This window comes from Suncus etruscus, chromosome 12, assembly GCF_024139225.1.
Source record: "Suncus etruscus isolate mSunEtr1 chromosome 12, mSunEtr1.pri.cur, whole genome shotgun sequence".
NCBI lineage: Eukaryota > Metazoa > Chordata > Mammalia > Eulipotyphla > Soricidae > Suncus > Suncus etruscus.
Window position 1 is genome coordinate 13,460,410 of NC_064859.1, and position 24,212 is coordinate 13,484,621.

The 24,212-nt window shown below is 40.7% G+C and overlaps 1 protein-coding gene across 1 annotated transcript; it reads left to right on the forward strand.

Annotated features, from left to right (window-relative positions):
- The first annotated feature begins 2,167 nt into the window (after positions 1-2,167).
- Positions 2,168-24,003, forward strand: FOXN2 (forkhead box N2). The gene is made up of 5 exons (XM_049784362.1): positions 2,168-2,713; positions 14,552-14,670; positions 16,662-16,726; positions 19,899-19,967; positions 23,445-24,003. The coding sequence occupies exons 1-5, from the start codon at positions 2,177-2,179 to the stop codon at positions 23,963-23,965; spliced, it is 1,311 nt and encodes a 436-aa protein (XP_049640319.1). The 5' UTR covers positions 2,168-2,176; the 3' UTR covers positions 23,966-24,003.
- The last annotated feature ends 209 nt before the right edge of the window (positions 24,004-24,212 follow it).

The window sequence follows — 24,212 nt, forward strand, 5'->3', positions numbered from 1 at the left end:
ATGGTGTAATATACCCCCAAAACTTATAACTATAATTTATAATTTAATTTATAAATTTATAACTATAGGGTCTGGAGAGATAGCATGGAGGTAGGGAGTTTGCCTTGCATGCAGAAGAACGGTGGTTTAAATCCCAGCATCCCATATGATCCTCGAGCTTGCCGGGAGCGATTTCTGAGTGTAGAGCCAGGAGTAACCCCTGAGCACTGCTGGGTGTGACCCAAAAACCTAAATAAATGAATAAATAAATTTATAACTATAGCAAACTAAAATGTTTGTTTAAATAGGGGGCCAGAGAGATAGCACAGTGGTAGGGCATTTGCCTTACACACAGTGGATCCAGGACAAACGGTGGTTTGAACCCTAGCATCTCATATAGACCCCTGCACCTGCCTGGAGTGATTTCTGAGCATGGAGCCAGGAGTAACCCGAGCACCACCGAGTGTGACCCAAAAATCAAACCCAAAAAAAATTTTTAATTAAAATTTGGTACTAAACTTTCGGTTTGATTTTTGTGATACCTATGAATATAATTTGAGAAGTTCAAGTAGTTTAAAATAAAATGTTAATTTTGATTGCTGATAGTGGGCTGATGCTCCTTCCTTGGTGCCCTGGGGAGATAGAAGGCTTACAAGGCCACTGTGATTATTAGGCTAGAAAGACTGTATTAGGAGGTTATTTTCCAATAAGCTTATGAAGGGTATAGCTAATAATGAGGATAGCAAAGAAATACCCTGATGCTGGTTGTTGAATAATATCCTGACATTGCTTAGCGGACCAACTGGGGTATCAGGGAATGAACCTGGATTGACCATGTTCAAGGCAAGCTCCTTACCCTACTTTACTTTGTTCCTTTTCATTTCCCAGACACGTTTTAATGACCACTAAAGTATTAGATTAGGATAGATTTAGTGTAGATAATATTAGAACATAGATTCTATATTCTACATAGTATATAGATTATAATTTAATATTATAGAATATAGAATTTAGAATATGGAATATATATCCTACATAGAATATATATTAGAATTTAATATTATATTAGAATAGATTCAATCTATAGATTAAATAAAGTTTACTTAGCTCCTCTAAATTAGATATTAAAAAATCACTTATGATTCTTGTTTTTATAATTCTTAGATGACTGTCTTTGGGGTTGGCTATATATCTCTGTACACTAGAAAGAAGACTATTTTTCCTTTATATAGGATTATGTAGGATGTTTTCACCAAAGTGATTCTTAGATGGAATAATGCAGTGGTCCTCAAACTACAGCCCTGGACCACATATTATATATATATTTTGTTTGTTTGTTTGTTTGTTTTTGGGCCACACCCGGCAATGCTCAGGGGTTACTCCTGGCTGTCTGCTCAGAAATAGCTCCTGGCAGGCACGGGGGACCATATGGGACACTGGGATTCGAACCAACCACCTTTGGTCCTGGATCGGCTGCTTGCAAGGCAAACGCCGCTGTGCTATCTCTCCGGACCCCACATATTATATTTGTTCCCATTTTGTTTCTTCACTTCAAAATAAGATATATGTGCAGTGTGCATAGGAATTGGTTCATAGTTTTTGTTCTTACAATAGTCTGACCCCCCACTGGTCTGAGGGACAGTGAACTGGCCGCCTGTTTAAAACGTTTGAGGTTCACTGGAATAATGTGTCCAAAGATGTAATATTTTTTATGATTCACTGGTGCATATTAATATTACCAGGTAGTCTTTTAAAATGGTGGGCCTAGGTCTTTGCCCAAAATTTTGTTTTACATGTATTTTCTAAACTAATACTAACTTGAATATTTTGCTGCTAATATTTGCATTTATTTGGTCCAAACTTGAGAGTGCTCAGGACTTAGTCCTGGCTCTGCACTTAGGGCTTACTCTTGGCGTACTTGGGGGACCTAATTGGGGTGCTAGGGATCAAACCCACATCAACTACATGTGTGTATTTTGGTTTAATAATGTTGTACATACTTTACCACATTTTCTTCAAATGACTTCTGTTCCTTATAACCTTTAGTGTCTTTGTTAGACAAATATCGTGCTTAAAATGTGGAATAATTGTGAAATTCCTCTGACTTGGAGATAGTTAAATATGTATTTTGTGTCTCATGAGATGAATGACTGTTTCATCAATAATTGTTTTCTTTATGATAGGACTGTAAGAGTAGATGGGGCCAGTAATTGGAATGACTCCAGAAAGGAGAGCTGAAACGCCAGGAGCTGAAAAGGTTGCAGGATTGAGCCAGATTCACAAACTCGGAAGCTTGCCCAGGGCTGTTGATGCTGCCAGCCCGAAGGCCACACTAGTGGACATTGAGTCGGCAGATGAGGAGCTCACGAACTTGAATTGGCTCCACGAAAGCACCAATCTCCTCACCAACTTCAGCTTCGGAAGCAAAGGCCTCCCGATCGTCAGCCCGTTGTATGATATAGAAGGGGACGACTCGCCGTGCTTGGGGCCTTCTTGCTACCAGGGTCTGGAAAAGAAGCCCACAACATCCAAGCCCCCATACTCCTTCAGCCTCCTCATCTACATGGCGATTGAGCACTCTCCAAGCAAGTGTCTGCCCGTCAAAGACATTTATAGCTGGATTCTGGACCGCTTCCCATACTTTGCGACTGCGCCAACTGGCTGGAAGAATTCTGTTCGGCATAACCTGTCCCTGAATAAATGCTTTCAGAAAGTGGAAAGAAGCCATGGAAAGGTCAGTATTGTGGACATTGTTATGTTTGGAGAGAATTAATTTGGAGATTTTAAAATATAGGAACATCAAAGGAACCCAAACTATAGTCAGGTTACTTAAGTTTAAAATTAAGTACCATATTTACCGGCATATAAGACGACCCTTCAACCCATGAAAAACTTCCTAAAAGTCGGGAGTCATATTATATGCTGGTATACGGCATGCTGAAACTTGTGCCAGCTTCAGACACGAGTGATCCACATCCCTCTTACTTTTAAGAAGTAACTTACTTTTAAGATTTTTAGGAAGCTTTTCATGGGTTGAAGGGTCGTCTTATACGCCGGGAAATACGGTATTTATTCGCTTTCCCTTAAAATGCTTAAAGTTTTTCCTTCTTTTCAAATGTTTTCCTTCCTGTGCTTTGTTTTTGTGTTGACTGGGCTAAGCACTTGGTTGCAGTGCCTAAATAAATATTGTAGCTATGCTAGATGAGGGGAAGGACAGCACACTTGCTTATGGAACCATGTTCTTGTTATGTGAAGTGGTGTCAAAGGTCAAATACATTTTCATGAGCTAGCCTGGGCTCCCTCATTTCTTTGAGTGTTTATACAAATTAAACAGAATTATGCCAAGTCTACTATAGATACACAAATTCATTGGTTAATGCCCCAGTTTTCTAGTATGTTTCCATATTGTTACTATATCTGTTTCCATAGTGTTGTTATATTGTCATTATATCAAAATAACACTCTCACATAGGAAATCTAGCAGTCGGCCTCATCATGGGATACATTGTCCTTCCTGATACATTGTGTGTTCAAGAGGATATTGTAGAAATTATTTGAGACTCCTTCATAAAAGACATGTGGGCACTTGGGTAAATAATTTAGCTCTGGGGCTCGTGGGAGCTAGATGTCAGCTCTCACATCTGGACAAGTTAGCCGCTCTGGAGAGAGATCCTAGTGACAAGAAAGGTGTTAAGTTCAGGAGAACGATGCGCCGTTCAAAGACACCAAGACCACAATCTCTCATGCAATAGCAGAGGGTTTATTTTTCTTACAAGCATGCAGGGGCTGTCAGAATCCAGCATAAGCCAGAATCTGCCAGCCCTGAACCATGAGCTTACAAGCTATATATAGTATTTTAAACAATAGAAAGGTACAGTAGATTGATTTGCTTTAGGAAGTACATGACATCTGGCATTTTCCCACAATTGTGAATGAAGGGGGGTGGGTAATCAGGGCAGTCAGGAAACTCCCAGAATTGTCATGGATGCCTGTACGACCCCAGTGTTTTTGAGGGCCACGTCTAGCCCACTTTCCTGTCCTTGCCTGATGGCTGTTTCAAGCTTCCTTTACATTCCCCCCTTTTCTTTTGTTTGATCTCTAATCCTAGAGATCTGGGTTGTTTGATTAAGTGCCTTATATTGCTGCCTAGTAATCATTAGGTTCTATAGTCAGTAATAGCAGCAGGAGCACAAGCGGGCCTGTAATGGCAGACATTAGAGTTGTTAGCCAGGGGGACTACTTGAACCAGGACTGAAACCAATTGTTTTGAACCCGGAATTTTTGTTTTAGCCTTTCTTGAAGGGGGGTGGGTGATTACTGATTTGATTGGCCCCCCTTAAGAGCGCAGTTAATTAGCACACAATAATGGAAGGTCAAATTAAAAACTTCAAGGGCAATGCAAGGCATTTCTCTTGCCTGACCCCTTCCCCAGCTGCTTTTTAAAAAGTGTGATTTACTACTAATCTGGTTATTACGATTCAGTTCCAACTGGAAGGGAGCTTCCAGTATGCCTGACCGGTGGTTTTACAGTCCCATGCTGTCATCTGGTACAGTAGGTGATCTTCATTTTGCCCCGGTCCAGGAAGTTGAGTCAGATGGATATGCAGGGGGGGTCCTTTGTAGTCTGTTCAGGCCACTGACCATTCAAGCTGCGGGCTTCTGAGAAGTATCTGAAAAAGACTTATGAAGAGGTTTTCCGGGGGGTTTCTTACTTGTTCTGTATCTAAGGTTTTTTACACCTAGTGTGTAACAATTAATGATAACACAAGTTAAACAACAGAAATTAAAGCATTATAGCATTATTAACAAACAGCTCTGAATTATTTTTAGTTAGACTAATGCTTACATTTGTAATTTATGATCTGTTTGAGTACAATTAATAAAAAATGCTTTTACACCTAGGTTACTTTACTTTAATTATAAAAATTATTTTTCTCTCCACCTTAACCTTGCACCTTACTAGATATTTGAAAAAATTTTGGCTCCTTCCTTTGCATAAACACAATATTACTGGAGAAATCTCCATTTGGGGCACTCCCAATACTTACAGAATTTTTGAGGATAGGGTGGGGACACAGCAGATTTGTCACGTTACAGTTACTTAGGCTAGGCTGATGTAAGAACGAGTTGGTTCTCGGATGGCTGTTGTCTTCTCACCCACTGCAGGATTTTCCTAGAAGTAGCCTGTTCCACTCCTCTTCAGGGTTGGAAGAGACTCTGACCTTAAGTTCTTTCTTGAGACTGAGGGTGAGGGTGAGAGTGGTCGTGGCCAGTTAGTGCAGGTTCAGAAATCTGCCATTTCCTTTTTCAGGCCATTCATCTTGATGTTTTCCTGGTTTTGTTAGCCAGATGCCTAACGGTGCCTGCTTGTTACACCACCTTAAGCCTGATTATTTCCCCAAAAGAGGGCTTTGGGGTCCCCTTATTAATTTTAAGATTTCTTGTTTGCACGGGGATTACTCCTCATGCAGAGAGGAAATTTACCTGTTTGTATTTCATGCAAAGCAAACTGATGCCATGACATAAAAATGATATTAAAAGGTGCTAGGACGAGAGAAAAAGCAAATGTTACTTAATTTTGCACAGAAAATTTTAAACCTGATTATTGTCTGGAGGCTTTTACAATAAGATTTACAAAGTTCCTTGTGATACACTTATTAATATTCTTGGCAGTAAATAAATTTACATACAGAGAGTAGAAGTTTGCTTATTCTTCTGGACTTAGCTTAAAGCAGAAAACATATTAGACACCAGCAATTTAGCAATTTATATTTTACAAAATTTTCTGGCAGACTTTAGACCTTTTTTAAAAAAATAATCAAAAATTTAAAATATTGAAGTTCAGTTTAAAGGTGTTTAAAAATATATTAGCTATGCTTTAGACCAAAGCAAAACATAAATTTTCTTAAAAGTATTTTAAATTTACAATTTAGAGGAGTTATAGTTTTTAAAGTTTGATTTTTTTTTACTCAATTTTAATTACTTTACTTTTCTGAACAACTTAGTACATTATTCAAAATGGTTTTTTGTTTTTTAACTATTTCAAACATAGCATTTTGCAGTTTCTAAAAATTTATTTTACAATTTTTTACTACTTTATAACTTATCATAGGTTCAAATGAGTTTACTACAAATATACCCTGTTTATTGATTAAAATGCCAAATTTATGACAGTGTTCAGAACATATTATATTTTAAATTCCAGTTACCAAGTTACTTAAGCTTTACAAGATGCAACTTTAGCAAATGAGAGGTAGGTATTGTAACCATCCAAGCACTACAGTATAACTTAAGTTATAAAAACCTTAGAGATATTAAATATGACTAATTTTACTTTAATTTTAAAAGGTTTGCACTTTATACAAATACCTAAAACTTTTATTTCTTTTATTTTTCCCAATTAGAAAACAAATTGCTAGAATTACTTTTATCTGACAGGACCAAATTTTTTTTGTTACACTTAGTAAAGACAATCTAGGCATTTTTACATTAAGACCTTAAAACTACATTAAATTTTATATTGTTATCTAGATTTAGGCATTTCAACAATATTAAGCGTTCACAAGATTAACAATATTATCAAAATGCTAACCACAACATTTTTCACACAGTTTTGGCCTTTTAAAATTAATATTATTTTTAACAGACATAGAAATACAAAAATTTGTATTATTCCCACATTACAATGCTGTTGGAACCTGTTTCTGAACTGATTGATAATTTCTTAGAGTTGGTGAAATTTCTTATGGCAGGTGGCATTTTCCAGTCTGTATTAGAACTTAGTTTCATCCCAGCCACTCCCAATTTCTTCTTCGATATGTAAACCAGGGGGGGGAAGGGAGTTTGGTAAGTTTTCCTTTCTTGGATAAGCTCCAGTAAAGAATTTTTTTTTAACTGACTAATTTCTTAGCTTCCCAGCCAGAAGCAACAAGACGGCAGCTTCCAAGATTTTTCTGATTTTTACCTTTTGGCTGAGGTGTTTAGTTACAAAGTCCAGCCCCTCCAGGACAAATTTAAGTCCTGCTGGCCAGCAAAGAGGCAGAGTTTGCGACCACCACCTTGCCCTGTCCCTAACAGAGCCTGCCTTGAAATACAAAAACACAACGAAACAGAAAATAACAAGGAAGTATAGAAATTGCCACTTAACACCAATTTTTGCACCTCTGGGAAGTTTTCCAGCAAGAGACCTTGGACTGAGCAGTCTGAGCCTGCTTCATGGTTGACTGAGAAAAGGCAATAGATAATAACAATCAAGAAATCAATTATCACACAAATTCCCCACACATTTTGCCAAGCACTTCACCACTCACACTGACCGGTCTTCACTCTCACGTTAAAATTTACAAATTTCTTTTGCTCTCTGGGCCATGCCCAATGAACTCCACACCTCTCCAGGACTGGGAGGGATTTTTCCCTCACTGAGTAACTTCCAGTTTTGAAGAGAGAGACAGGAGAAAATGAACCAGAGAAGTGGAAAGCCAAAAAATAAACCAAAACTAAAAATGAGATCAAAATGAAATCAAACCAACCTGAAGGATCTGCGAAGGGCTCACACCCACTTTGGAAAGCCCGGCCGGGACTTGCACTGATCCTTGGAGCTCCGTGGAGTCTCCTACGTTTGGAGCCAAGATTTCTGTTCCCTGCTGAGGAGGCCTCGCCCGACCTCCTCCCTGATGAGAAGGGCCCCTCTGGCCACTTCTCCCTAGGGCTCCTCAATAAAACCAAGTCACACAAGACAAGGAGAAACAACTCACACAAAACGGTAACAGACAGACAGACAAACAGAATCTGACCTAGGTCCCGATACTTGGGCAGTTTACCAATGTATACCCCACTAAGGGTCATACATACAGAAGGGCTCCCGAGCGTCCTCGGGATCCCCAAACCTCACTGAGGCGTCCCTCAGATCTGTGACCTGCGGCCCCCTAGACACGTCTGTCAGCCGCCACCGAGAACCCTCACGGGCTCGTACGGCAGTCACACTGCCCACACCAAGTGCACATTTTACCTCCTAGGCGCCGGTTTTCTCAAAACCCCGAGGTGAAGCGTTGATGTCCCTGAACAGGCGTGAATATCTCGCTGGGGCCTCCAAATGTTAAGTTCAGGAGAACGATGCGCCGTTCAAAGACACCAAGACCACAATCTCTCATGCAATAGCAGAGGGTTTATTTTTCTTACAAGCATGCAGGGGCTGTCAGAATCCAGCATAAGCCAGAATCTGCCAGCCCTGAACCATGAGCTTACAAGCTATATATAGTATTTTAAACAATAGAAAGGTACAGTAGATTGATTTGCTTTAGGAAGTACATGACATCTGGCATTTTCCCACAATTGTGAATGAAGGGGGGTGGGTAATCAGGGCAGTCAGGAAACTCCCAGAATTGTCATGGATGCCTGTACGACCCCAGTGTTTTTGAGGGCCACGTCTAGCCCACTTTCCTGTCCTTGCCTGATGGCTGTTTCAAGCTTCCTTTACAAAGGGAAGTCCCATGCCAGCAGCCAGTTTTCTGCCACAGGAAGTTAACAGAATTATTTTGTTCTGTCTTATATATGTTAGTTGGAAAAAATGAAAAAAAAATACATATATACAAGTTTAGACCTATATTATTTAGATTTAAGATGAGAGAGGAGGGCCCGGAGAGATAGCACAGCGGCGTTTGCCTTGCAAGCAGCCGATCCAGGACCAAAGGTGGTTGGTTCAAATCCCGGTGTAGTCCCCCATATAGTCCCTCGGGCCTGCCAGGAGCGATTTCTGAGCAGACAGCCAGGAGTATCTCCTGAGCACTGCCGGGTGTGACCCAAAAACAAAAAACAAAAAAAAAAAAAGATGAGAGAGGAAAGGATCATTGTCTACTAGGTGTTTAGAAACCTGGCACAGGAGTAAAGGTGTTGTGGGTGTAAAGCATTAAATTTAAAAGTAATTAGCACTGATTTTGAATGGAACAGTCTAGGGAAAGTATAATGGAAGCCAAGGAGGATAAGTTTAAGTGTGAATAAGCAACAGTGTAGAATGTTGCAGAAAGGTGAAAATGACGGGGCCGGAGAGATAGCACAGCGGCGTTTGCCTTGCAAGCAGCCGATCCAGGATCAAAGGTGGTTGGTTCGAATCCTGGTGTCCCATATTGTTCCCCCATGCCTGCCAGGAGCTATTTCTGAGCAGACAGCCAGGAGTAACCCCTGAGCACCGCCGGGTGTGGACCCCCCCCCCAAAAAAAAAAGAAAGGTGAAAATGACAAAAGCCATAGATAGACGTAACCTAAAGGGTTAGAATTCAAAACATGTTAATAAATGCTTAACATTTAGGTGAGGGTGAGCATATAGATTTTTACAGAATTTTATGCTATAAATATTTTCATCATAGCAGTTTTTAAGGTTATATCATTAAATGTATAGTTGAGAAGAGATGTTTATAATCAGCATTCTAAGAAATTTGTATAATTTGATATGAAAAGCAAAACCTAATGGGAAAATGGACAAGAATTTGAACATAGCAGAGGAAATAGGCATGACCAGGACACATGGAAGATACTTATTCTCAAGGCTGGAGCCATAGCACAGCAGGGAAGGCATCTGCCTTATACACAGCTGACCCAGGTTCAATCCCCAGCACCTCATAGGATCCCCCAAGCCTGCCAGAAATGATTTCTGAGTGCAAAGCCAGGGGTAATTCCCTGAGCACCCCTGCGTGTGGCTCACTATCACCCCCCAAAAAGAAAAAAATGTACTTATTCTCATATGTAATGGTGAATTAACAGATTAAAAGAACTTATTAAAATGCAAAATTTTTAAGTGGTTGTTTACACCAAATTGGATGAGGACATAGAAAAATCATACCAGTAGTTGATATATGAGTATATTTGTGATTCTTTGATATAGTGAATCATATTCTGCTTTTCCCCCTAAGCTAATGTTCAGACTTGCATGCCAAGAGATGTGTACAAGAATGATCATTTTTAGTGTTACTTGTGATGAAAGTTGTAGGACGCTAAGTCCAGTGGGCTACAATTTGTGATAGTGATCATAAGGGACTTGTTCTTGTCCACAGTTTGTAAATGTGTGCTTAACCTGAGTGGTTTTGGACGCTCAGAGAAAGAAAAGAACCCAGGAAGTAAGAGATAATGAAGGGGAAAGTATACAGTCCTGAGTACAAGGAAAGTTTGATAAAGAGAAAGAAATCATCTATGAGATAATGAAGAATGTGAGTATAAATATACAGTCGTAGTAATTATGTTATAATATATTGAGACAAGTTAGCCAACTGTCACCATAGGTCAGGGCAGAAGGAAAATAAATAGACATGCATTGCCATAACCAAAATCTAGTAACTTGGGTTTAATGTCTCTAATGGGACTGGCAGTGAGTGATGAATAGGATTGTGGGTTAGGGTTTGTTTAGTTTTTTTTTTAATTGGTTTTGGGGCCACATCCTGATGTGCTCAGGGGTTATTCCTGGCTATGCGCTCAGAAATGTCTTCTGGCTTGGGGGACCATATGGAACGCTGGGGGTCGAACCCAGGTCCTTCTTTTGTCAGCCTAGTGCAAGGCAAATGCCCTACAGCTGTGCTATCGCTTCTGGACCTCCCCTATGTTTTTGGATAGTTGTTTGCTTTTTTAATGTAAGGAATACTGAGTCTGTGCCCTAAAATGATCTTATTTCTCTCCCAGTTGATAGAAGGAAAATAACGTTTGCCATTCAGTGTTAGAGTTTAAAGTTTGCAATCTAACAGCACTTTCCAGCTATCACATAGAAATGATGATGGGGGGGGGGGGGGTTGGAGAGATAGCACAGCAGTAGGGCATTTTGAATCCTGGCATCCCATTTGGTCCCCCGTGCCTACCAGGAGTGATTTCTGAGTGCAGAGCCAGGAATAACCCCTGAGTGCTGTCAGGTGAGACCTCCCCCCCCCCCCCCCCCCCGAGAAAAGGTAATGATGATCTAGATGAAGACAAGATTACGAGGCTGAAGGCAAACTACAGAGTGGTGATGATAATGTGTGTGAAATCTGCTTTGGAATTTTAAAGTATGACATGGTCTTTATTTTCATGGATCAAGTATGGGAGCCATATCTACTTAAAAAAAAGTTTTAGGGGCCAGAGCAGTGGCGCAAGCTGTAAGAGGTCTGCCGTGGGACCGGAGAGATAGCATGGAGGTAAGGTGTTTGCCTTGCATGCAGATGGACAGTGGTTCGATTCCCGAACTCGGCTTATACTCGGGTCATACAGGTTATTTGATTTGGTGCCTGCCCACCAAAGCAAATGCAAGTATTCTCCAGTTGTCTTCTGCTGGAGGGGGTGGTGCTTCTGGCAGTCCACAAGTTGTTTTGTTTTGTTTTTTATTTTTTTTATTTTTTTATTTTTGGTTTTTGGGCCACACCCGTTTGACGCTCAGGGGTTACTCCTGGCTATGTGCTCAGAAATCGCCCCTGGCTTGGGGGGACCATATGGGACGCCGGGGGATCGAAACGCGGTCCTTCCTTGGCTAGCGCTTGCAAGGCAGACACCTTACCTCCAGCGCCACCTACCCGGCCCCGCAGTCCACAAGTTGTAACTGAGCTGAAAGAGGCAGATGGCTGAACTGAACTGGATGCCACTGAACTATTTAACCCACAATATTCAATGGCACATTTAAGTGAAAAACCTATTTAAGGCAGCAAAATGTTGATAAATCCTGAATCCTTATAATTAGGGGTTTTTGGAGTATAAGGATTCAGGATTTTTAACCATTTATTTACAATGCTTTACTGTCTTAAATGATTTATTCACTTTATTAAAGTTGCCATTGAATACTATGGATTAATGTGGTATGTTAATGGTATACGGTATATCAAACAATCATGTATTGTAAATGTAATCATGTATTGATTGATTGATTATTGGTTTTTTGTGTGTGCCAAAAAACTCGGCTTATACTCGAGTTTACACACTAACTTTGCCTATAAAAAAGAGGGGGCCAGAGCCATCTTGCAGTGAGCCGGGCTTGCCTTGCACACAGTCAACCCATTATCAATTATTGTAATTGTTTTGGGTATATATTTTTATTTTGAAGTTTACCAGTGGCTGCTACATTTTCCACCTTGGCTTATATTCGAGTCACTAAATTTTCCCAGTTTTTAGGGTAAAATGGGGGGGGGGGGTTGGATTATACTCGGGTCAGCTTATAATTGAATATATACGGCAGTTTAAACTAATACTTTTCATCTTAATTGTTTTCTGTCGTCTGAGCACAAAGATTGACGACAAGCTTGTTTTCCCCCCATGGGGAGTGGATTTGGGTCATATCTGTGCTCAGGGACTGCTCTTGGCTCTGAGCTCGGTGGTTACTTCTAGGGACGCTCGGGACGCTCAGAATCACTCAGTGCTGGGCTCGGTGCTGGGCTCCTGGATACAAAGCACACACACACTCCCAGCTGCCAGCCTGCAGCCCCCAGAGTGAGAGTCCACGATGACTTCCTTTTTGCTATAAACTCATAAAGCATAGATTTGAAAATATGTCTCGTTTTGTCTCCTGTTTCTGGTGGTTTGAGAACAGACTCAATGGACAGGAAGTGCTGTCATGGTAACACACCAGACTGTTATTTGGAGACCTTACTTAAGAGACTTTATTGCCCTGAAACTGCACATTTTCAGTACTGGTTCTTCCAATTTGCTGTTTGTTTCAAAGAGTAGCAATTCTACTGTGATTAAGAAAAAGAAATTCAATTTTCTTACCATCGATTTTTAAAAGTAGATTTGTACTAAAGAGCTTCTAGACTTGTAATTTCAGGAATACCAAGACAGAACATAGGTGGAATCATTAAAATTATTATCTTAATCAATATATGAAAGATGATTCATGAATTTCTTTGCTGTGTATGACTTTGAGGAGAAAGGATGTTGTAGATGCTAACATTTTAAGGTTTTATTTTCTATCAAAACACATGGATTGTTGGAATTAAGTAACAACAAAAATTCAACTTCTTCTGTAAAAATAAAAACCTCTCAAGTGCTTGTCAATGTAATCCTGGTGGTCTTTTGCTGCTAAGAGAGTTTCACTTGATAGCGTAGTTTGTTTCTGAATTGTGGTATGGTATGACACACATGGCTTTTCTGTGTCTTTGCATGTTACTAAGACCTTAAATTTTGATTTCCCTTAATGACCGGATTTTCCTCAAACAAGAGCTTCTTCTCTAAATTTAGTTCATTGCTGATCTTTAATATCTAAATTTTATCTTATTCAAAATTGATTTTCAAATCAATCAAAAGTAAATGAGTAGGAATATACTGCAATTAACCCATAAAACTATTTCTCTTTGGCTCTTTCAGAATAATTCCTTACTATTCACTCATTTTGTAGCTCTATCATGTGCTCATAAATTACTTTATTTGAATCTTCTCACAATTCAGTGAAGTGACCTAGTTTTATCCTTTTTCTTTTTTGTTTACTTTGTTTTGTTATTTTGGGGGCCACACCAGTGGTGCTTAGGAGTTACTCCTGGCTTAGAGCTCAGAAATCACTCCTGGCAGTCTTGGGAGAGCATATGGGATGCCGGCAATCAAACCTGTGTCTGTCCTGGGTCAGCCTCCTGCAAGGCAAACGCCCTTCTGCTGTGCTTCTGTTCTGGCACCAAAGTGACCTAGTTTTTAACTTAAGGATAAGATATCAATGAGAGGGCCCGGAGAGATAGCACAGTGGCATTTGCCTTGCAAGCAGCTGATCCAGGACCAAAGGTGCTTGGTTCGAATCCCGGTGTCCCATATGATCCCCCGTGCCTTCCAGGAGCTATTTCTGAGCAGACAGCCATGAGTAATCCCTGAGCACCACCGGTGTGACCCAAAAACAACAACAAAAAGATATCAATGAGAAGGCTGAATTTTAGAGATTGAATGACTCTGTTAATATCAGAGTCCATAAAAATTAGATTAATTTTATGCTATTTGTTTTATGTATTGTATTCGTTGTACTGCTCTGCTCCATGATCAGGATATGTTGTACAGAGGTCAAAGAGCCTTAGTAAATAGTCTTACTACCATTGAATTGCTTGCTTTTTAATTTTAAATAGGAACTGAAAACATAGCTATTAGAGCCAGTAAAATAAAATTTTTTTTTTTGATGCAGCAACTAATGTATTGCTTATGACTTTAGGGGAAAGATGCTACAAAGAAAGTGGAAATTTTTTTCTTTTATTATTTTAGTTCTGTGAGTTGGCTTACCAGGAAATACTCAGGGGCTGTTCCTAGTTGGGTGCTCCAGCATGCAAGTCCTGTAGTACTCCAACCCTTTAAGGTGCCGCCCAAGCCCCCAATAGTATTCTCTCTCTCTTTCCTTTTTAATAGTAATGCTGGCAAAGTATTGTTGGCATCTTCCATCAAGAATGGCCATTTTGCATAGCCTTCCATGCTGTTTTCTGCACTGTGTAGTATTTTTGTCCTTAAGTGTCAGCTATTTGTAGAGTTTTTCACACAGGATTTATTTTATTTTTAATTAAATTACCGTGAGATACAGCGTTAAAAGTTGTTGATAACTTCAGCCATACACTTTTCAAACACCCATCCCTTCAGTTTTGAGTTACTAAATCTTGGATATTCTTCCCTAGGTGAATGGCAAAGGTTCCTTGTGGTGTGTTGACCCAGAATATAAGCCTAGCCTTATGCAGGCCCTGAAGAAACAGTCCTTCTCCTCCCCCTTCAACACCCCTCCTGCATCTCCACAGAGGTACGCATCTTGGCACTGAGTTGCAGGGGCAGGTCCTTACCTGTACGTATGTTACAGAGATCTTTCTAGCAAAAGTTAATAGGGTCTTTTGTTTGTATTTTTATACGCAAGCATCTAGAGAAATATTTGTGAGTATGACATTAGCTTAAGGCATTTTTACTTAGTCTAGTTTGTGTTGTTAAGAAACAAGAAATTGTGTATATGAGAAGCAGAATTCTGGAAAATGTACGCAGTCTTGACCAACTAAAATCTAAACTCATAATACAATCTGCTTCGCCACGGGCAACAATTTTATATGCGTGTTTGTTTTTTCTGTTTTTGTTTTCTTTCACAGGACTTTTAGTGTTTGAAAAATGCATTTAAGTTTCAAATGTTTTCATGTTTGACAAGTAAAATAATGGTTTGGAATGAATTGTGTTTCATTTTAGCTAGTAGTTTTTATGATCATTTTTCCCTTAAAAAACACTAGCTTTGGAATTAAAAGCTGCTGGTCTATTTTTTTTTTTTTTGGTTTTTGGGCCACACCCAGTAACGCTCAGGGGTTACTCCTGGCTATGTGCTCAGAAGTTGCTCCTGGCTTGGGGGACCATATGGGACACCGGGGGATCGAACCGCGGTCCGTCCAAGGTTAGCGCAGGCAAGGCAGGCACCTTACCTTTAGCGCCACCGCCCGGCCCCATGCTGGTCTATTTTTATGAATGTATAAAGTTTAGCTTGATTTTTGTAAACTAAAACCCGGGTGTTTCTTGGTTTTTATTTCAATTCAATGCTCTATTCCTGAGTGATAATTATGTAACCCCCGAAATACTAATTTGCTAAATGCTTACATAACTGTGGTAATGCCTATATTATATATCATATTATATATATCAAGCTTAGTATCCAATACAAAACCAAATACTAGTTAGTGTTCTGTTATTTTTCTTTGGTTGGTTTTGAGCCACTTCCTGTGGTGCTCAGGGCGTACTCCTGGTGGTGCCCAGAGGGCCAGACTTGGTTGCAGAGATCAAACCGGGGCAAGCTGCATGCCAGGCAAGCACATTTCCCTCCACTATCGGAGGATTTCATCAGCCCTGACATGCTTTTACTTACTAAATATCAGAGAAACTATATGGAAGACTTGATTATTCCTTATTTTTTCTTTGCTTTTGTTTTGGGGGGCCGGGGCACACCAGGAGATGCTTAGGGGTTACTCCTGGCTCTGCAGGGAGTAATTCACTCAGGATGCTGGAGATTGAAACCCTGTTGACTATGTGCAAGACAAACGCCTTTTCCACTGCACACTCTCTCCACCACTGATTGTTTCTATTCTACAGATGAAGAAGCTAAAAGATGAATAGCTTTACGTAGTAATACCCAAAAGTTATTACATTTATTTTCTTTTTGCTTGAACAAAATAAACCAAGTGAATTAGTTTATTTTTTATCCCCAATAAGTTTTTTCTTTTTTAAATTAGATTTATTGTGGGGCCGGAGAGATAGCATGGAGGTAAGGCGTTTGCCTCTCATGCAGGAGGTCATCGGTTCGAATCCCGGCGTCCCATATATGGTCCTCCCGTGCCTGCCAGGAGCAATTTCTGAGCCTGGAGCCAGGAATAACCCCTGAGCACTGCCGGGTGTGACCCAAAAACCACAAAAAAAAAAAAAAAAAAAAAAAAAAAAATTAGATTTATTGTAGATATCCTGATATACAGAGTCATAGTACAGTTATTTCTGACATTCAATATACCAACACCAATACCAGTGAAACATTCCCTCCAGCCTTGTCACCAGTTTCCAAACCTCCCTGATGCCTCCCCTTGGCATATATGAATAAGTTAATTAATATCGCTTGGTACAACTAAAATGTAATGGAATTAACCAAAAATACTGAAATGGCGCTTTTACTTGTACAAATTGTTTTATTGTGACTTAGATATATAAAGAGTGAAGTAGTTCTTCAATAAGATGTCACATTTATTTTATCCTAAAATAAATTTCTTTATTTTCCAGTGGCTCTTTATCACCTCACTATCTAAGTTCTATACTCAAGCCAGACCAGGTGCAAACCCTCAAAGGTATGTAGATCAGTATTTTAGGTCATAAAAACTTAGGTCAAAAGTCATAATTGTAATTTTTTGTGATTATTAAAGTAATGTATGTTTATTTAGAAGATTGAGAAATAACGAATACTCTTGTTGGCAATATGCTCGAATTGCCACAGACCATATTACGCCTTACATATGAATAGAAATGTTTTCTATTCACATAGATACTTCTTTTCAAATAATGTATATGCTGCTTTATTAAAGTTACTCTTAAGGGGCTGGAGAGATAGCATGAAGGCAGTGTGTTTGCCTTGTATGCAGAAGGACGGTGGTTCAAATCCCGGCATCCCATATGGTCCCCCGAGCCTGCCAGGAGCAATTTCTAAGCGTAAAGACAGGAGTAACCCCTGAGCGCAGCCAGCCAGGTGTGACCCAAAAAAAAAAACAAAAAAAAAAGTCACTTTTAAGTTTGCTTTGATCTGAATCTTCCTTGAAAATAAGATATTATTTTTTTGTAGTATCAGTAGATAGTAGTCTTTTTAAGTTTGCCCTAGAGCTGAATCATTAGGAGAAAGAGAACCAGGTATAAGTAGGTTTTACTTACTGTTTATTTGAACTAGTATTGAATTTGGATTTGTTGTTCTTGTGTTTTGTTTCTGGTTTTGTTTTGTTTGGTTGGTTTTGATTTTTGGGCCACACCCGGTGACACTCAGGGGTTACTCCTGGCTATGAGCTCAGAAATCACTCCTGGCTTTGGGGACCATATGGGACACTGGGGATCAAACCATGGTCTATCCTAGGTTAGTGCATGCAAGGCAAATGCCCTACCGTTTGCTCCACTGCTTCGACCCCATGTTTTGTTTTTTGATTTCTGTTTTTTTTTGCTAATCACTTTGTAGGACAATGACTTTTCACCTGGGAATTATTGTTTCTTGAATTCAGTAGTGTTAGAAAAAAATGTATGAAAGTGGATAGAACCCAAATTTTAATTTTTATTTTTGTTTTTGTTTTTTGTTTGGGGGGGGGGGCAACACCCGACAGCACTTAGGGTTTACTCCTGACAGACTCAGGGGACCATATGGAATAACCGGGATCGAATCTGGGTCCTTCGCATTGCAAGGCAAACTCCCTACCACTGAGCTATCACTCTGACACCCATAATTCTTTATTAACAATAGATAGCATAGCTGGTTGCTTTTTTTCCTTTAAAGTTTAATTGATTTAGTTCTTTTGCAATGCTGAGTATCAAATTCCAGTTTTCATGAATGCAAAGGAAATGTTCAGCTTACCACTAAACTAAGACCCCACTTGAACCCAGAGCCTCCCAATGTAAGACATCTGCTGTACCTCTGAACTGCATCTACAGACCTAACAAGGTTTTTGAAACAACAGGCACCTTAGCTAGGGTGTGGTGCAGTGTTAGAGCAATTGCTCTGCTGTGGGAGGTCTGGGGTTTGGTCTCTGGCACCAGAAAAGAGAGGAACCAAGACAGTGCACCTCCTTTCAAGTTAGCTGACGTGTCCTTTATTGAAACAGCAACATTGGGCATACTTTAAGTTTGATGCTCAACAAATAGGACTTCATTCTCATTTCAATACCGGGGGAAATTGAGTACAGTAAATTAAAATAGTAAATTTGGCCATTTTGATTGTTTTTATTTCTGTAGCTACAAGAGTATTACCTAGATAGATGATGACAATCTGGTGTTCTTGATTGCTCAAGTGTTTTCAGTTGTTAATCAAGTCAAACTTTTTCCCAGAATTAATTAGCTGGGCATTGTAAATTATGTGTTTTAAAAAGTTAATTTTAGGGGGAGTGTCCCAGTTTGCTGTAATTGATTCTTTATTACTTACTATAAGCAGACAAGTTTGTCTAGGGCAATAGTGGGCTATAAACTCAGCAGTACCAGGGGAGACAGACAGTTCTATTTGGGTCTTGCAGTATTGTAGGCCTCTGTATTGCCCTTTATACTGTCACCTTCACCCCTGGGGATTATTTTACACTTAAACCTTATGACTTACCTTTTTTTTTACATTTAGTTTATACCATTTGAGCCTTTTGCCATTAGTTTTCAGATTAACAGATTGCTAAATTGGAAAGAAATTTGCAGTGTAAAAGTAGGTAAGAGAGTATAATGACCATATTAGAAGTAGTCATCCCTGCTATTTTCTAATGGATTATAATTGTGTGAATATATGGATTTTATATGTTGGTTGTACTTAAAACTCCTTAATAAAGGGGCCGGAGAGATAGGGCAGCGGTAGAGCTTTTGCCTTGTATGCGGCCGACCCGGGACGGACCCGGTTCAATTCCCAGTGTCTCATATGGTCCTACAGCCTGTCGGGTGATTTCTGAGTGCAGAGCCAGGAGTGGCCCCTGAACGTCACCAGGTGTGACCCAAAAGTCAATTAATTAGTCAATCAATCAATAAATAAAGTTTTAAAAAAGCACTCTGTAATAACTCTATAATAATTACTAAAGAAATTGCTAACATTTTTATTGGCATTGATTATTTAGAAATGTACATAATCTAAACTGATAACATTTGTTTTATCTCCTACAATGCCTTATTTCATAACTACAGGTATGCATAGATAGGATTACTTTTTGGGGGGATGTCGCCTGCCCAACTCAGGAATTACTCCTGGCAGTGCTCAGGGGACCATAGGAAATTGAACTGGGGCTGACCTCGTGCAAGGAGAGTGCCCTACCTGCTGGACTATCACTCCAGCTTCATCAGATATTTTTTAAAATGCTAAACGGTAATGCCTTCCTTTCAGCTAATTTAGTCAAAGGGTAAACCTGATTGAGCTCAATTTAGATTTTCAGATTGAACAAAGCAGGTTGTAAAATATGTTGCTGATTGTGTTTTGTGTTTTTATATCTACATATACATTTGGTGGTAGGTTTGCTTTGTTTTTGTTCGTTGTTGTTTGGGGACCACACCTGGCAGTGCTCTGGAATTGACGTCCTGCGGGACCAACACCCTATAAGCTTTGATGTTGCAGGGCCTGGAAGATGATTTGGTGGCTGATTGTGTTGGAGCTTAACACATCACCTTTACCTACATTATCCTGAAAGTCCTTACCCAGGGTTCTCAGCAAGGGGGAAAACATCTTCAAATTGGCTTTCAGCACATTCCACTAATTATATTAGCAACTCGTTTGTAAGGACATAATATTTTCGTTCTTTTCTTTTTCAGAATCTGATATTGATGCTGCCACAGCAATGATGCTTTTAAACACTTCTATAAAACAAGGAATTTTAGAATGTAAGAAATGACGCTATTTCTTAAACGTTCTTGGGACTCTTTTTCTAATGTAATTTAGAATGCAAAATATGTGTCTATTACAGGCAGAATTATTTTCAACTAAATTGTGTTTTTATCAGTAACTTAATTTCTATTTTATTACATGTGAATCATTTAATTGAGAAAAAAGTTGATTATGTCATCTTTTTACATTAATCAAAAAATAAACAAGATGTAATCAAGGTGTTTAAATAAAATATATATAAAAAAAGAAAAATAAACAAGAAATTTAGATATTAAGTTGTAAGATTTAAGTTAAAATAAGAACTACACGAAGATAAAGGAAAATTTATTTATAATCTTAAAATAAAAAAATACTTCTTTAAGATACATATTCCATAATCTACCAAACGAATAGGTCAGTTTAATCAAATATTAAAATTGTATAATTCTGACAATAAAAAGCTTTTGTTTGGGTTTTGGTTTTTGAACTATACCTGGCTATGGGTATTCAGGGATTAGTTTTGGCTCTGTGTTCAGAAGTTACTCCTGGCAGGCTGGGGGACCATATGGGATGTTGAGGATCAAACTGGTCAGCTCAATGCAAGGCAAATGCCCTACTCGCTGTGCTATTGCTCAGACCCCAACAAAAAGTTTTATGAAAAATACCATGTGGAGGGGCCCGGAGAGATAGCACAGCGGCATTTGCCTTGCAAGCAGCCGATCCAGGACCAAAGGTGGTTGGTTCGAATTCCGGTGTCCCATATGGTCCCCCGTGCCTGCCAGAAGCTATTTCTGAGCAGACAGCCAGGAGTAACCCCTGAGTGTCACTGGGTGGAGCCCAAAAACCAAAAAAAAAAAAAAAAAAGAAAAGAAAAGAAAAAAGAAGAAACTCAAAATATCAAAAATGTAAAAATTAGGAATGTTTTCCTGAGTCCAAAGAAGCCTATTTGAAAATATAGTGGGCCCAGAGAGATAGCACAGCGGCGTTTGCCTTGCAAGCAGCCGATCCAGAACCAAAGGTGGTTGGTTCGAATCCCAGTGTCCCATATGGTCCCCCGTGCCTGCCAGGAGTAACCCCTGAGCACCGCCGGGTGTGGCCTAAAAACCAAAAAAAAAAAAAAAAAAAAAAATACCATGTGGAGAGACACTGGGTAATTTTGTTTATTTGCTATATATAAGAGATACTGTTATATAAAGTTTACTGTTAAATATATGTAAAAGGATCAAATAGGAAAGAAATAGAAAATGGTTCAGTGAAAAAAACAGCAAATATATGATTAGGTAGATCTTAGAGAATGAACAACACACATTTGATTTATGGATTGTTGCTTTTTTGTTTTTTGAGGCCTTTTGTTTGGTTTTGTGGTCTTTTGGTTTTGAGGCCATTCCTGGCAGTACTCAGGGGTTGTTGCTTCTGGTGTACCACACAGGAATCACTCCTGGCAGATCATGCAGGATGCAGGGGATTGAGCCTACATTGATTGTATGCAGAATAGTAGATGCCTTCCCTGCTCTACTAGTGCTCAGGCCCATATAGCACACATTTGAAAAAAATACACAATTTCTTTGGAAATCAGGAAGATAGATACTAAGTGAAACATCGAGACATTAATTTTTCATTACTGTGGAAAATTAAAATGATACTAATGGGTCGGAGAGATAGCATTGGCAGGGCATTTGCCGTGCATGCGGCCAATCCAGGAAAGACCTGGGTTCAATTCCTGGCATTTTATATGGTCCCCCAAGGAGTGATTTCTGAGTGCTGAGCCAGAAGTAACTCTGGAGCATGGTGGGGTGTGCCCCCCCCAAAAAAAAAACAATGGAAAAAACCCAAAATGAAATGATAGTAAGGATGGGAACTCTAGGGTTTGCTATTACTGTACAATGTAGTATAAACTTTTGGAGGACACATTTTAAAATATGGTTTTAGGGACTGGAGCGATATTACAGTGAAGAGGGCACTTGCTTTGCAGGTAGTCAACCTGGATTTGATCCCTAGTATCCCATATGGTCCTCTGAGCCCTAAGTTACCAGGAGTAAACCCTGAGCATTGCTGGGTGTGGCCCCCCCCCAATTTTTTTTTTAATAATATATTGTTTTACCTCCATGTCCTCTTACCTTTGTTGTTGATCCTGACTGTGAAGTTCCTGATTGTTTTTCAGCTGCTGCTTGCAAGGATTTGCGTGTGAGGTAGTGGCGCTGACACAATCTGCTTGCCTAACCCCCCAAAAACTTTGCACACTACCACAGGCACTCTCGGAGTTGAGGCCCAACCACAAGTCTGCTGTGGTGGTCAGGGCTGCTGTACCACTTACACATATGCTCATTGGAACCAGAGCCCTGAGCTTAGTGCCATACACACACTGCATTTTAGTTGAAGTGCTCGGCAGGGCCAACACTTCCATCTCCTTTGTGTGTGTTGGGAGGAGGGCGGGTGCTTACATACTTGATTGCCGCAGGTGAGATTTTAACTCCTGGCCAGACCCATGCAAGGCAAGTCAGCCACTATGCTGTTCCAACAATGATCATTTGAAATTTGTTTATTGTGTTGGCTCTGGGGTCCCACTCATTGGTACTCAGGGCACTAGGATGCTTGGGACAGAATGAAGGCATCCTGCAAGCAGTGTGTCTTAGGCCCATGATGTCCTTTACACCAATATGGAACTGCTTTTTCCTATTTCATTTTTTTGGGGGGGAGGGGGTTACACCCGGCAGCGCTCAGGGGTTACTCCTGGCTCAATGCTTAGAAATTGCTCCCCACAGGCTTGGGGCACCATATGGGATGCCAGGATTTGAACCACCATCCTTCTGCATGCAAGACAAACAAAAACGCCTTACCTCCATGCTATCTGTCCGGCCCGCTTTTTGCTATTTCTAGATGACCCTGAGTATGTATATTATATATGTATATTCTTTGACTTAGAAATTCCATTTGTTGGTATTACTCTTAGAAAAAAAATATTTGAAAAAGAGACATATTTAGAAAGAGTGTAGTTCACATAAGTAAAACAATTGAGAAGAACAAGGAAATGTGTAGCTATAACAGCACGACATTTGGATTGAAATCGTTTGTGCAAACAGCTTGAAAAACTTAACTCTATTTCCCAGGGAAAGGTCAAGACATAGCATTCAATATGTGGTTTAAGAATGTTTCTGGGGCCAGAGATAGCATGGAGGTAAGGCATTTGCCTTGCATGCAGTGGTTCGACTCCCGGTATCCTATAGGGTCCCCCAAGCCTGCCAGGAGTGACTTTTGAGCATAGAGCCAGGAGTAACCTCTGAGTTCTGCCAGGTGTGACCCCCAAAACCAAAAAATATAAAAAGAATGTTTCTGGCTACTAATACCTGTACGCTAACGTAGCCTGCATAGCAGAAAAAATGAAAATATTGTTAGTCCACGGCATGCATTAACCCAGGAACGAGGGGGTAGTTTTTTCCTGCCTTGTTGTGCCTGTCACCGTGTGTGTTGATGTGATCGTGTTGTGTTCTTCGCAGGTGAGCAGCCCCTGCCCCTTGCAACGACCCTGCAGAAGAAGAGAACTTACAGCAGCGCCTTCGACCCCCTGGCTGGCGCCATCGACCCCCAGGCCGACCACAACTACAGCGCCAGCGGCCTGGCCGCCCCGCGCTGCGCGTCCCGCTCCAGCGTGTCCTCGCTGTCGTCGGTGGAGGACGTGGACGTGTTCGAGTTCGTCCCCAAGAGCGGGCGCGCCGGCAGCCACGGCAGCCAGGGCCTGCCCAGCGAGGAGGACACGGACGGCGACTCAGAGGACGACCCGCTGGCCGACAGTGGCTACGCCTCGGCCTCCGCCTCCGCCTCCCAGGCCAGCACCGGCCCGGGCCCCTCCGGAGAAGGCCCGCCGGGCCCCAAGAGGGGCAAGGCGGCCGGTCCGGAGATCGACGAGGAGCTCAAGGAAGCCGCCGGGTCCCTGCTGCACCTTGCGGGCATCCGCACCTGCCTGGGCTCCCTGCTGGGCACCGTCAAGACGCAGAGCCAGAAGCCAAGGAAAAAGTAGAGGCACAGGCGCCTGGCTGGCCGGAGGCTCCCTCTCCCCAGCCTGCCTGCCCTGCCTTCCTTCTCTTCTCTCCTCTCCTCCTCTTCGCTACTTCCTCGGGATAGCAGAGCCATAATGGACAACTCTTGCAACAAGCTTCAGGGTGGGGCGGGGGCATACTTTTTGCTTTTTGACGATTTGCTAGCAGTTAGGATCAAGCCCGACCTTCTAGAAAGACGAGGACCAAGTCCTCCTCTCTCCTCGATGC

Excerpts from the sequence above, each read along its gene's own strand:
- FOXN2 (XM_049784362.1), top strand. The coding sequence starts at position 2,177 with ATGGGGCCAGTAATTGGAATGACTCCAGAAAGGAGAGCTGAAACGCCA. Across the intron at positions 14,671-16,661 it reads CCTCCTGCATCTCCACAGAG|TGGCTCTTTATCACCTCACT; the intron begins GTACGCATCTTG and ends TTTATTTTCCAG. Across the intron at positions 19,968-23,444 it reads AAAACAAGGAATTTTAGAAT|GTGAGCAGCCCCTGCCCCTT; the intron begins GTAAGAAATGAC and ends TGTTCTTCGCAG.